This window comes from Chlorocebus sabaeus, chromosome 10 (assembly GCF_047675955.1).
Source record: "Chlorocebus sabaeus isolate Y175 chromosome 10, mChlSab1.0.hap1, whole genome shotgun sequence".
NCBI classification, from domain to species: Eukaryota; Metazoa; Chordata; class Mammalia; order Primates; family Cercopithecidae; genus Chlorocebus; species Chlorocebus sabaeus.
The window spans coordinates 46,504,829-46,518,832 of NC_132913.1; the positions used below are offsets into that span (position 1 = coordinate 46,504,829).

The window sequence follows — 14,004 nt, forward strand, 5'->3', positions numbered from 1 at the left end:
CTGGGCACGGTGGCTCATGCCTGTAATCCTAGCATTTCGGGAGGCTGAAGTGGGCAGATCACCTGAGGTCAAGAGTTTGAGATCAGCTTTCCCAACACAGTGAAACCCCGTCTCTTCTAAAAAATGCAAAAATTAACCAGGCATGATGGTAGGTGCCTGTAATCCCAGTTACTCAGGAGGCTGATGGAGGAGAATCACCTGAACCCAGGAGGCGGAGGTTGCAGTGAGCCAAGACTGTGCCACTGCACTCCAGCCTGGGTGAGCGAGACTCTGTCTCAAAAAAAAAAGAGTAAATGTTAAAGTAATTCATAAAAGACTACATATAACAGATAATTCTATATATGATAATATAAAAGAGGCAAGAGGGACACTTGTACATGATTTGAAATAAATATTTCTCTGGAAAACATGAATTATAGCTTTGCATTTTGAACACACAGCATTTTGGTGCCTTACACAAAATAGAGATTTTTGTGATAAACTAATTGGGGTTGTAGAAAGGTGAAAAACCAATTTTAATTAGTAGAGGAAAGATTAAAGGATCTACTATTCATGTCAACCACATCCGATGCCAAACACATGATATAAGCACATAAACTAAGAGTTCTCTGCTTATTTTGTATTTACTAATCTAAGTGCTTCTTAGAATTAAAAAATGAAAACTGATAGAAAAAGACATTTTAGCAATGCAGTAATATAGCAGGTAATGTTAGCAATGGAACTGTTTACAACAGTGAAACGGCCTTCAAGATTTAGATTAACAACTATTGTGTTGATGGAATGTGGGAGACAACTTCAGTTAGAGTTATAAACGATATTCAAAGGAGGCAGAAGCAAGATTTTAAAAAATAAAAGATAACACATTTGAAAGATTCCTTCAGTAAGGAGGAAAGTATCAAAAATCTTTTAGAATTAGAAAAACTCTCAAATATAGCATACATTATTATGACAGTAGGTAATGTATAATTAAGAAAGATCTGGAGGTTGGAAGAAACAGGACAAAGTAAATTAGTTATAATATTTCTTAAATAAAAACACTTACAACTTTCATAATTGATTTTTCCCATGCTATTGATTTCTGTAATTGCTGAATGCACAGAGCTACCTGTGCAGCACTGCGAGCTTCTGATAATGCCCTTCTCCATACCCTGAGCCCTGGAGCAATATCCTCTTCAATTCTGCATTGAAATATAGAAAAATTAAGTAGGTCATGTCCACACTTATGATTACTGAATGTGAAACAATCATCACACTGAAAGCCAAGCAATGACAAGAACATGTAACAGCCAATAAGTATAAGGTTTAAGCAACTAAATTTGATGTAGTGCACAGACTGTGGCTACGTGCCTCAAAGCTTAGTCACAACCAGGTATATGTAAGATCACTTTGCAGGATTATCAACGCACATAACAAAAAAAAAAGTTTTTACAAAGCACCATGCAAATAGCATGATCCGTATGGATCACAGACATACAAGAAGATACATAGATAACAGGCAATAGAAAATAGGCTCCAATTAGCAAAGAAGCACAATAATTTTTCAAGTTAATCTCAATAACCTACCCGTCACCATCACCACTAACGGATGGTGCAGGAGCAGGGACAGTAACTGTGCCCACATTATCCAGTTTGATCTGAATGGTGGTACTTAAGGGGCTCTTCAGATACCTTCTTTCAATGTTCCGCTCCAAATCAGCCAGCCTGGTTACAGCTATATCTAGGGGGTTGTCACTCTTCCGTTCTAGTGCATGTGCACTGCTTTCTTCTTCGCCAGTAAATTCTCCATCATGCTCCTTGCACAATTTAGTAAATGACTTATGTTCAAAATATACCAAGTCCTCCCTTTCTGATGCAGGCTCTGGACACATCCAACCCTATATATCAAGAGAACAGTGTTATTGTGGTTTCCTCTTAAAATGCCAGATGGGTGAATTACCTTTACTTAAAAAACAGCATTGGATACGGGCAGATCTCAATGATCGTTACTAAAAGATTTTACCTTGTGTTTCCTAAAACTAGGTAGAAATAAGAAGAAAACATTAAAAGAAATAGTCGTAAGAAAAGTTTGAAAAATAAAATTTAAAAACTTTTGATATTATAAACAGTGTAAGAACAATCAGCAAAATATTTTGAAGGATTTTAGACTAAAATGCTTATCAGTTTCATCAGATCACTTAAATGGAAATGTCTGGGTAGCCTCTGAGCTTTGCTCTTCCTTTCTGTTTTCATTCCTTCCATTATTCTTCTGTACAGGTCCTTCTGTGCTCCTTTTCCTTTGACTGCAGGGGTTTCATAAATACTATTACCTTTATCTGTATTGCTTTTCTCTGCTCCTCTTCACCTCATTAACACCACTCATTTTATAGCTCTCATGTTAAGATTCATTTTAACATGAAAGGATCCCCTGACAGGAATCCTTTCCTGACCTCTTTCAGGAGCTAAGTCCCACTCTGACAGGTTCTCACAGGACCATGCTCCTTAGCCTCGTCATAAATACAATGTTATACTAGTGTGATTATTTGATGAATATTTTTCTACTTCTAAATTCCATGAGAGCAGGGACTATGTCTGCTTTTACTCATTTATCTCCAGTATAGTGCAGGCAAATAATGGGCACTCAATACATGTATGCTGACTGAGTAATCAAAATCCTTCAAAGGATTTTTGATCCTGTAGCTCAAAATCCTTCAAAGATTTCCTATTCTTTAGGAAATGTTCACCATGGCATTCAAGCACCTCAGTCTATCCCTTTTCATGTTCCCATTCACACATCTTATGTTGCAGTCAAATTCTATAACTTGCTATTCCACAAACATGGGATAAGCTTCCCAATCCTCATGCTCTGCTCATGCTGTTCCCACTTCCTAGTATGATATTCCCTGGTCTCTAACTGTCCAAACCATACTCATTTTCTTAAGTTCCATTTCAACTTCTACATGAAATCTTCCATGATCTCTTCTATATCTCTGCCAGAAGTCAGTATTCTTTTTCTAAATTCATGCATTACTCTGTTCTCAACAATCAGTTACTAGATTCTGCATATATGTATATGCCTGATCTCCCTATTATATGACAAGTTTTCTGATGGTAGGAACAAAATTTTATTCAATTTTTTGGTGTCCACTGCCTGAGATGCAATAGGTATTTAATAAATGCATATTAAATGAAAAACAGAATGAACTTAAACATCTCTTCAGATATAATTATTTTATTTTATATACTAGGATCAGTTCTTCCCCTTTAACTCAGCAGAATATTTATATTTAGAAAGGAAGAATGGACTCTTAAAATAGTGGCACAGATGCAAGCTGGCTTCAGTTCCTGCCCCCACTGCCCCCCTGCCCCTGCCGCCAACCACTCAGAAAACCAAAAATAAATATGCGGCACTGAGATGATCACCAGCAACATCCCAAAATTCAAACATGAAGATGAGACAGTTCCTGGGGCAAGAGAGAAGTGAAAAAACTCTGAGCAGATGGTAAGAGAATTGGACTTCCACATCCATGATGCTTCTCTACCCTCATTCTGCCGGGAACCAAGCACACAGAAAATTTCCCCCCAATTCACAGTTTCTAGACTGAAAAAAGTGAGATCAAGGTAGACAACCAACTTATTCACTATGAAAAACAGTGTGAAGTTTCCTCAAAAATCTAAGAATGGAACTACCATATGATCTAGCAATTCCATTAGTAGATATACATAGAAAAGAAAGAAAATCAATATATGGAAGAAATACTTGTACTCCCATATTTACTGCAGCAATATTCACAATAGCTAAAATATGGAATCAACCTAAATGCCCATCAATAGACAAATGGATAAAGAAAATGTAGTATATTTTTAGGATGGAATACTATTCAGTCATAAAGAATGAAATCCTGTTATTTGCAGCAAAATGAATGGAACTGGAGGACATTATCCTTGGTGAAATAAGCCAGACACAGAAAGACAAATTATTATATGTTCTCACTCATGTGTGAGAACTAAAAAAGCTACTCTACTCTAGAATGTAGAGAGTAGACTGGTGGTTACCAGAGCCTGAGAAGGGTAGTGAGAGAGGGAGAGTAAGAGAAATTGATTAATGGGTACAAATATATGGTTTGATAGAAGAAATAGGAGAATACGTAAAGACGATTAGACTAAATCAGGAAAACAAATCATGATTTGAATGAGAAAATCAACAAAGAGACAGATATAAAAAAGAACCAAATAGAAGTGCTAGAGCTAAATAATTCAATGAATAAAATAAAAAATACAAGACTGGACCAAAAATACAGACTAGACCAAGAAGAAAGATTTTCTGAACCCTAAGATTGGTCTTTTGAAATAACACAGGCAGACCCAGGGGATGGGGAGCGGGGAAGAAAGAAAGAAAGGAAAACAAAGAAAAAGGAAAAAAGAATGAGAAAGTCTATAGGATTTATGGGACACCATTAAGCAAACAAATATTCTTGTGGGTGAAGAGAAGGTGAAGAGAAGGGAAAATGTGAGGAAAACAAATTTAATGAAATAATAGCAGAAAACTTCCCACGTCTTGGGAGAAAGATGAAAATTCAGGTCCAGAAAGTTCGAAGAATCCCAAGAAATTCAACCCAAACAGGTCCTCTCTGAGGCATATTATAGTCACCCTGTAAGAAGTCAAAAGACAAAGAATTCTGAAAGCATTAAAAGTGTCAAGTCACATATAAAGAAATCCTCATTAGACTAACAGTGGATTTCTCAGCAGAAACCTTATAGGCCAGGAAAGAATGGGATGATATATTCAAAGCAGCAAGAGAAAAAAACCCTGCCAGCCAAGAATATTATACCCAGCAAAGCTAGCCTTCAGAAATGAAGGAGAAAAAAAGTCTTTTACAGACTGAGGGAAAGTGAAGGAATTCATCACCACTAGACTAAACATGCAAGAAATGCTCAAAGAGTCTTATACATGAAAGTAAAAAGATGATAACCACCATCATGAAAATATGAAACTATAAAACTCACTGGGAAAGCTAATACACAAAGGAGAAAGAGAAAGGCAATTATTACACACATAATTTTAAAAAGCCTGATGATAAACTGTTATCCCTATGGAAAAACACCCAGCCACAAAAATAAATAATAATCAAGGAAGTAAGGAACAAAGGATTATACAAAACAACTGAAAAGCAATCAATACAATGATAGGAGTAAGCACTCACCTATAAATAGTAATCCTGACTGTAAATGAATTAAATTTCCCATTTGAAAGACATAGACTGGCTGGCTGGATTAAAAAAACAAGTCCCAACTACATGCTGCCTGTAAGAAACTCTCCTCACTTGTAAAGACATATGCAGACTGAAAGTGAATGGATGGATAGAAATATCCCATGTAAATGAAAATCAAAAGTGAAGAGGAATAGTTATACTTATGTCAGATTAAAAAAACCTTCAAGTTAAAAGCTGTTAAAAGAGACAAAGGGGCGGAGCAAGATGGCCGAATAGGAACAGCTCCAGTCTCCAACTCCCAGCGCGAGCGACACAGAAGACCAGCGATTTCTGCATTTTCAACTGAGGTACTGGGTTCATCTCACTGGGGAGTGCCAGACGATCGGTGCTGGTCAGCTGCTGCAGCCCGACCAGCGAGAGCTGAAGCAGGGCGAGGCATTGCCTCACCTGGAAAGCGCAAGGGGGAAGGGAATCCCTTTTCCTAGCCAGGGGAACTGAGACACACAACACCTGGAAAATCGGGTAACTCCCACCCCAATACTGCGCTTTAAGCAGACAGGCACACCAGGAGATCATATCCCACACCTGGCCGGGAGTGTCCCACACCCACGGAGCCTCCCTCATTGCTAGCACAGCAGTCTGTGATCTACCGGCAAGGCAGCAGCGAGGCTGGGGGAGGGGCGCCCGCCATTGCTGAGGCTTAAGTAGGTAAACAAAGCTGCTGGGAAGCTCCAACTGGGTGGAGCTCACAGCAACTCAAGGAAACCTGCCTGTCTCTGTAGACTCCACCTCTGGGGACAGGGCACAGATAAATAAAAGCAGCAGAAACCTCTGCAGAGGCAAACGACTCTGACAGCTTTGAAGAGAGCAGTGGATCTCCCAACACGGAGGTTGAGATCTGAGAAGGGACAGACTCCCTGCTCAAGTGGGTCCCTGACCCCTGAGTAGCCTAACTGGGAGACATCCCCCACTAGGGGCAGTCTGACACACCACACCTCACAGGGTGGAGTACACCCCTGAGAGGAAGATTCCAAAGCAAGAATCAGACAGGTACACTCGCTGTTCAGAAATATTCTATCTTCTGCAGCCTCTGCTGCTGATACCCAGGCAAACAGGGTCTGGAGTGTACCTCAAGCAATCTCCTACAGCTACAACCTACAGCTGAGGATCCTGACTGTTAGAAGGAAAGCTATCAAACAGGAAGGACACCTACACCAAAACCCCATCAGTACATCACCATCATCAAAGACCAGAGGCAGATAAAACCACAAAGATGGGGAAAAAGCAGGGCAGAAAAGCTGGAAATTCAAAAAATAAGAGCGCATCTCCCCCGGCAAAGGAGCGCAGCTCATCGCCAGCAACGGATCAAAGCTGGACGGAGAATGACTTCGACGAGATGAGAGAAGAAGGCTTCAGTCCATCAAATTTCTCAGAGCTAAAGGAGGAATTACGTACCCAGCGCAAAGAAACTAAAAATCTTGAAAAAAAAGTGGAAGAATTGATGGCTAGAGTAATTAATGCAGAGAAGCTCACAAATGAAATGAAAGAGACGAAAACCATGGCACGAGAAATACGTGACAAATGCACAAGCTTCAGTAACCGTCTCGATCAACTGGAAGAAAGAATGTCAGCGATGGAGGATCAAATGAATGAAATGAAGCGAGAAGAGAAACCAAAAGAAAAAAGAAGAAAAAGAAATGAACAAAGCCTGCAAGAAGTATGGGATTATGTAAAAAGACCAAATCTACGTCTGATTGGGGTGCCTGAAAGTGAGGGGGAAAATGGAACCAAGTTGGAAAACACTCTTCAGGATATCATCCAGGAGAACTTCCCCAACCTAGTAGGGCAGGCCAACATTCAAATCCAGGAAATACAGAGAACGCCACAAAGATACTCCTCGAGAAGAGCAACTCCAAGACACATAATTGCCAGATTCACCAAAGTTGAAATGAAGGAAAAAATCTTAAGGGCAGCCAGAGAGAAAGGTCGGGTTACCCACAAAGGGAAGCCCATCAGACTAACAGCAGATCTCTCGGCAGAAACTCTTCAAGCCAGAAGAGAGTGGGGGCCAATATTCAACATTCTTAAAGAAAAGAATTTTAAACCCAGAATTTTATATCCAGCCAAACTAAGTTTCATAAGTGAAGGAGAAATAAAATCCTTTACAGATAAGCAAATGCTTAGAGATTTTGTCACCACTAGGCCTGCCTTACAAGAGACCCTGAAGGAAGCACTAAACATGGAAAGGAACAACCGGTACCAGCCATTGCAAAAACATGCCAAAATGTAAAGACCATCAAGGCTAGGAAGAAACTGCATCAACTAACGAGCAAAATAACCAGTTAATATCATAATGGCAGGATCAAGTTCACACATAACAATCTTAACCTTAAATGTAAATGGACTAAATGCTCCAATTAAAAGACACAGACTGGCAAACTGGATAAAGAGTCAAGATCCATCAGTCTGCTGTATTCAGGAGACCCATCTCACACGCAGAGACATACATAGGCTCAAAATAAAGGGATGGAGGAAGATTTACCAAGCAAATGGAGAACAAAAAAAAGCGGGGGTTGCAATACTAGTCTCTGATAAAACAGACTTTAAACCATCAAAGATCAAAAGAGACAAAGAAGGCCATTACATAATGGTAAAGGGATCAATTCAACAGGAAGAGCTAACTATCCTAAATATATATGCACCCAATACAGGAGCACCCAGATTCATAAAGCAAGTCCTTAGAGACTTACAAAGAGACTTAGACTCCCATACAATAATAATGGGAGACTTCAACACTCCACTGTCAACATTAGACAGATCAACGAGACAGAAAGTTAACAAGGATATCCAGGAATTGAACTCATCTCTGCAGCAAGCAGACCTAATAGACATCTATAGAACTCTCCACCCCAAATCAACAGAATATACATTCTTCTCAGCACCACATCGTACTTACTCCAAAATTGACCACGTAATTGGAAGTAAAGCACTCCTCAGCAAATGTACAAGAACAGAAATTATAACAAACTGTCTCTCAGACCACAGTGCAATCAAATTAGAACTCAGGACTAAGAAACTCAATCAAAACCGCTCAACTACATGGAAACTGAACAACCTGCTCCTGAATGACTACTGGGTACATAACGAAATGAAGGCAGAAATAAAGAGGTTCTTTGAAACCAATGAGAACAAAGATACAACATACCAGAATCTCTGGGACACATTTAAAGCAGTGTGTAGAGGGAAATTTATAGCACTAAATGCCCACAAGAGAAAGCAGGAAAGATCTAAAATTGACACTCTAACATCGCAATTAAAAGAACTAGAGAAGCAAGAGCAAACACATTCGAAAGCTAGCAGAAGGCAAGAAATAACTAAGATCAGAGCAGAACTGAAGGAGATAGAGACACAAAAAACCCTCCAAAAAATCAATGAATCCAGGAGTTGGTTTTTTGAAAAGATCAACAAAATTGACAGACCACTAGCAAGACTAATAAAGAAGAAAAGAGAGAAGAATCAAATCGACGCAATTAAAAATGATAAAGGGGATATCACCACCGACCCCACAGAAATACAAACTACCATCAGAGAATACTATAAACACCTCTACGCAAATAAACTGGAAAATCTAGAAGAAATGGATAATTTCCTGGACACTTACACTCTTCCAAGACTAAACCAGGAAGAAGTTGAATCCCTGAATAGACCAATAGTAGGCTCTGAAATTGAGGCAATAATTAATAGCCTACCAACCAAAAAAAGTCCAGGACCAGATGGATTCACAGCTGAATTCTACCAGAGGTACAAGGAGGAGCTGGTACCATTCCTTCTGAAACTATTCCAATCAATAGAAAAAGAGGGAATCCTCCCTAACTCATTTTATGAGGCCAACATCATCCTGATACCAAAGCCTGGCAGAGACACAACAAAAAAAGAGAATTTTAGACCAATATCCCTGATGAACATCGATGCAAAAATCCTCAATAAAATACTGGCAAACCGGATTCAACAGCACATCAAAAAGCTTATCCACCATGATCAAGTGGGCTTCATCCCTGGGATGCAAGGCTGGTTCAACATTCGCAAATCAATAAACATAATCCAGCATATAAACAGAACCAAAGACAAGAACCACATCATTATCTCAATAGATGCAGAAAAGGCTTTTGACAAAATTCAACAGCCCTTCATGCTAAAAACGCTCAAGAAATTCGGTATTGATGGAACGTACCTCAAAATAATAAGAGCTATTTATGACAAACCCACAGCCAATATCATACTGAATGGGCAAAAACTGGAAAAATTCCCTTTGAAAACTGGCACAAGACAGGGATGCCCTCTCTCACCACTCCTATTCAACATAGTGTTGGAAGTTCTGGCTAGGGCAATCAGGCAAGAGAAAGAAATCAAGGGGATTCAGTTAGGAAAAGAAGAAGTCAAATTGTCCCTGTTTGCAGACGACATGATTTTATATTTAGAAAACCCCATTGTCTCAGCCCAAAATCTCCTTAAGCTGATCAGCAACTTCAGCAAAGTCTCAGGATACAAAATTAATGTGCAAAAATCACAAGCATTCTTATACACCAGTGACAGTCAAACAGAGAGCCAAATCAGGAATGAACTTCCATTCACAATTACTTCAAAGAGAATAAAATACCTAGGAATCCAACTTACAAGGGATGTAAAGGACCTCTTCAAGGAGAACTACAAACCACTGCTCAGTGAAATCAAAGAGGACACAAACAAATGGAAGAACATACCATGCTCATGGATAGGAAGAATCAATATCGTGAAAATGGCCATACTGCCCAAGGTAATTTATAGATTCAATGCCATCCCCATCAAGCTACCAATGAGCTTCTTCACAGAATTGGAAAAAACTGCTTTAAAGTTCATATGGAACCAAAAAAGAGCCCGCATCTCCAAGACAATCCTAAGTCAAAAGAACAAAGCTGGAGGCATCACGCTACCTGACTTCAAACTATACTACAAGGCTACAATAACCAAAACAGCATGGTACTGGTACCAAAACAGAGATATAGACCAATGGAACAGAACAGAGTCCTCAGAAATAATACCACATATCTACAGCCATCTGATCTTTGACAAACCTGAGAGAAACAAGAAATGGGGAAAGGATTCCCTATTTAATAAATGGTGCTGGGAAAACTGGCTAGCCATAAGTAGAAAGCTGAAACTGGATCCTTTCCTTACTCCTTATACGAAAATTAATTCAAGATGGATTAGAGACTTAAATGTTAGACCTAATACCATAAAAATCCTAGAGGAAAACCTAGGTAGTAACATTCAGGACATAGGCATGGGCAAAGACTTCATGTCTAAAACACCAAAAGCAACGGCAACAAAAGCCAAAATTGACAAATGGGATCTCATCAAACTAAAGAGCTTCTGCACAGCAAAAGAAACTACCATCAGAGTGAGCAGGCAACCTACAGAATGGGAGAAAATTTTTGCAATCTACTCATCTGACAAAGGGCTAATATCCAGAACCTACAAAGAACTCAAACAAATTTACAAGAAAAAAACAAACAACCCCATCCAAAAGTGGGCAAAGGATATGAACAGACATTTCTCAAAAGAAGACATTCATACAGCCAACAGACACATGAAAAAATGCTCATCATCACTGGCCATCAGAGAAATGCAAATCAAAACCACAATGAGATACCATCTCACACCAGTTAGAATGGCGATCATTCAAAAGTCAGGAAACAACAGGTGCTGGAGAGGATGTGGAGAAATAGGAACACTTTTACACTGTTGGTGGGAGTGTAAACTAGTTCAACCATTATGGAAAACAGTATGGCGATTCCTCAAGGATCTAGACCTAGATGTACCATATGACCCAGCCATCCCATTACTGGGTATATACCCAAAGGATTATAAATTATGCTGCTATAAGGACACATGCACACGTATGTTTATTGCAGCACTATTCACAATAGCAAAGACTTGGAATCAACCCAAATGTCCATCAGTGACAGATTGGATTAAGAAAATGTGGCACATATACACCATGGAATACTATGCAGCCATAAAAAAGGATGAGTTTGTGTCCTTTGTAGGGACATGGATGCAGCTGGAAACCATCATTCTTAGCAAACTATCACAAGAACAGAAAACCAAACACCGCATGTTCTCACTCGTAGGTGGGAACTGAACAATAAGATCACTTGGACTCGGGAAGGGGAACATCACACACCGGGGCCTATCATGGGGAGGGGGGAGGGGGGAGGGATTGCTTTGGGAGTTATACCTGATGTAAATGACGAGTTGATGGGTGCAGCACACCAACATGGCACAAGTATACATATGTAGCAAACCTGCACATTGTGCACATGTACCCTACAACTTGAAGTTTAATAATAATAAATAAATTAAAAAAAAAAAAAAAAAAAAAAAAAAAAAAAAGAGACAAAGAAGGAAAATTATATAGTAAAGGGATTAATTCAACAAGAGAATATAATAATTGTAAATATATATGCTCTCAATACCAGAGCACTCAGATGCATAAAGCAAAATATTATTCGATCCAAATGTAGAGGTAGATCCTAATATGATAATGGCTGGGGGTTTCAACATACCACTTTCAGCACTGGATAGATTTTCTAGACAGAAAATCACTTTGCACCATAGATCAAATGGACACTTATTGAACATTTCATCTAACAGATGCAGATGCACATTATTTTCATCAGTACATGGGACATATGCCAGGACTGAACATATGTTAGCACTCAAATCTCAAAAAATTTTAAAAATTTGAAATCATATGAAGTATCTTCTCTGACTACATGGAAATAAACTATAAATCAATAACAAAAGGAACATTTAAAACTATGCAAATACATGTAACATAAACAACAGGGTCCTGAACAACCACTGGGTAAAAAAAGAAATTAAGAATGTAATTTTAAAATTCCTTGAAATAAATGAAAATAGAAACACAACATTCCAAAATGTATGGGACACAGCAAAGGCAGTATTAAGAGGCAAGTTTATAGCAATAAATGCCTACATTAATAAAGTAGAAAGATTTCAAGTAAACAATCTAGCAATGCCCTTCAAGGAACTAGATATGCAAGAACAAATCAAACCCCAAATTAGTAGAAGGAAAGAAACAAGATCAGAGCAGAAATAAACCAAATTGAGACAAAAATACAAAAGATCAACAAAACAAAAAGTTACTTTTGCTAACAATAAAACACCTAGGAATGTAGCAAACCAGGGAGGTGAAAGATCTCTACAATGAGAATTACATCACACTGCTCAAAGAAATCAGAGATGACACAGATGGAAAAATATCCCATGCTCATAGATAGGCATAATAAATATCATTAAAATGGCCATACTGACCAAAGCAATTTACAGATTCAATGCTATTCCTATAAAACTGCCAATGAAATTCTTCACAGAACTAGAAAAAACTATTTAAAAGTTCATATAGAACCAAAAGAGAGCACAAATAGCCAAGGCAACTTCGCCTCTTGGGCTCAAGCCATTCTCCCGCCTCAGCCTCCCAAGTAGCTGGGACTACAGGCACGTGCCACTATGCCCAGCTAATGTTTGTATTGTTTGTGGAGATGGGGTTTTGCCATGTTGTCCAGCCTGGTCTCAAACTCCTGAGCTCAAGTGATCCTCTCAGCTCCGCCTCCCAAAGTTCTGGGATTACAGGCATGAGCCACTATGTCCGGCCTCAGCAGCATTTTGATACATGAACAATGAATTCACTGAAAAAGAAATCAAGAAGGCAATCCCATTTACAACAGCTACCAAACAAACACAAACAAAAACAAAAACCCAACTCTAGGAGTAAATTTAACCAAAGAAGTGAAAGACTTCTACTAGGAAAACTATAAAACGCTGATGAAAAAAACTGAAGAGGATGAGAGGATACAACCATGCTTATGGATCGGAAGAATAAATATTGTTAAAATGACAACACTATCCAATGCAATCTACACATTCAACACAATCCCTCTCAAAACACTAATGACATTCTTCACAGAAATAAAGAAAAAATATTAAATTTTGTGTGGAATTACAAAAGACTCTGAATAGCTAAAGCGATCCTGAGCAACAAGAACAAAGCTGGAGGTATCAGACTACCAAGACTTCAAAATAAACTACAAAGCTGTAGTAACCAGAAGAGCAATGTACAGGCATAAAAACTGACACATAGACCAAAGGGATAGAATAGAAAACCCAGAAATTCATCCATACCTCTACAACCAACTGCTTTTTAACAAAGGTGCCAAGAATGCTCATTGTAAAAAGAATAGTCTCTTCAATAAATGGTGCCAGGAAAACTGGATATCCATATGCAGAGGAATGAAACTAGACCCCCACCTCTTACTCTACACAAAAATCAACTCAAAATAGATCAAAGACTTAATGTAAGACCCCAAATGATAAAACTACTAGAAGAAACAGGACATTGGTCTGGGAAAATATTTTATATATAAAACTTCAAAAGCACAGGTAACAGAAGCAAAAATAAACAAATGCGATTATAGAAAATGAAAAAACTTCTGTACAGCAAAGGAAAAAGTCAACAGAGTGCAAAGAAAAGCCACAGAATGGGATAAAATATTTATAAATAATACATCTGAAAGGAGATTAATATCCAGGATATACAAGCAACTCAAACATCTCAACAGCAAAAGAAATAAAAAAAATTAAAAAAAAATAAAATCCAATTAAAAATGGGCAAATAATCTGAACAGACATTTCTCAAAAGAAGACATATACATGGCCAACAAATATACGAAAAAATGCTCAACATCACTACTTA

At 38.4% G+C, this 14,004-nt stretch overlaps 1 protein-coding gene across 27 annotated transcripts in view; it reads right to left on the reverse strand.

The window, feature by feature from the left end:
* BAZ2B (bromodomain adjacent to zinc finger domain 2B) overlaps positions 1–14,004 on the reverse strand; it is a 409,685-nt gene that overhangs the window by 16,747 nt on the left and 378,934 nt on the right. For 22 of the 27 annotated variants that reach the window (XM_073019726.1, XM_073019727.1, XM_073019730.1 and 19 more), the window contains 2 exons: positions 1,564–1,874; positions 1,043–1,178 (listed from right to left, as the gene is read on the reverse strand). In XM_073019726.1, the coding sequence (XP_072875827.1) occupies positions 1,043–1,178; positions 1,564–1,874 (447 nt within the window). The remainder of the gene's footprint in view (positions 1–1,042; positions 1,179–1,563; positions 1,875–14,004) is intronic. The other 5 variants (XM_007965099.3, XM_073019746.1, XM_007965093.3 and 2 more) reach the window with 1 other exon arrangement.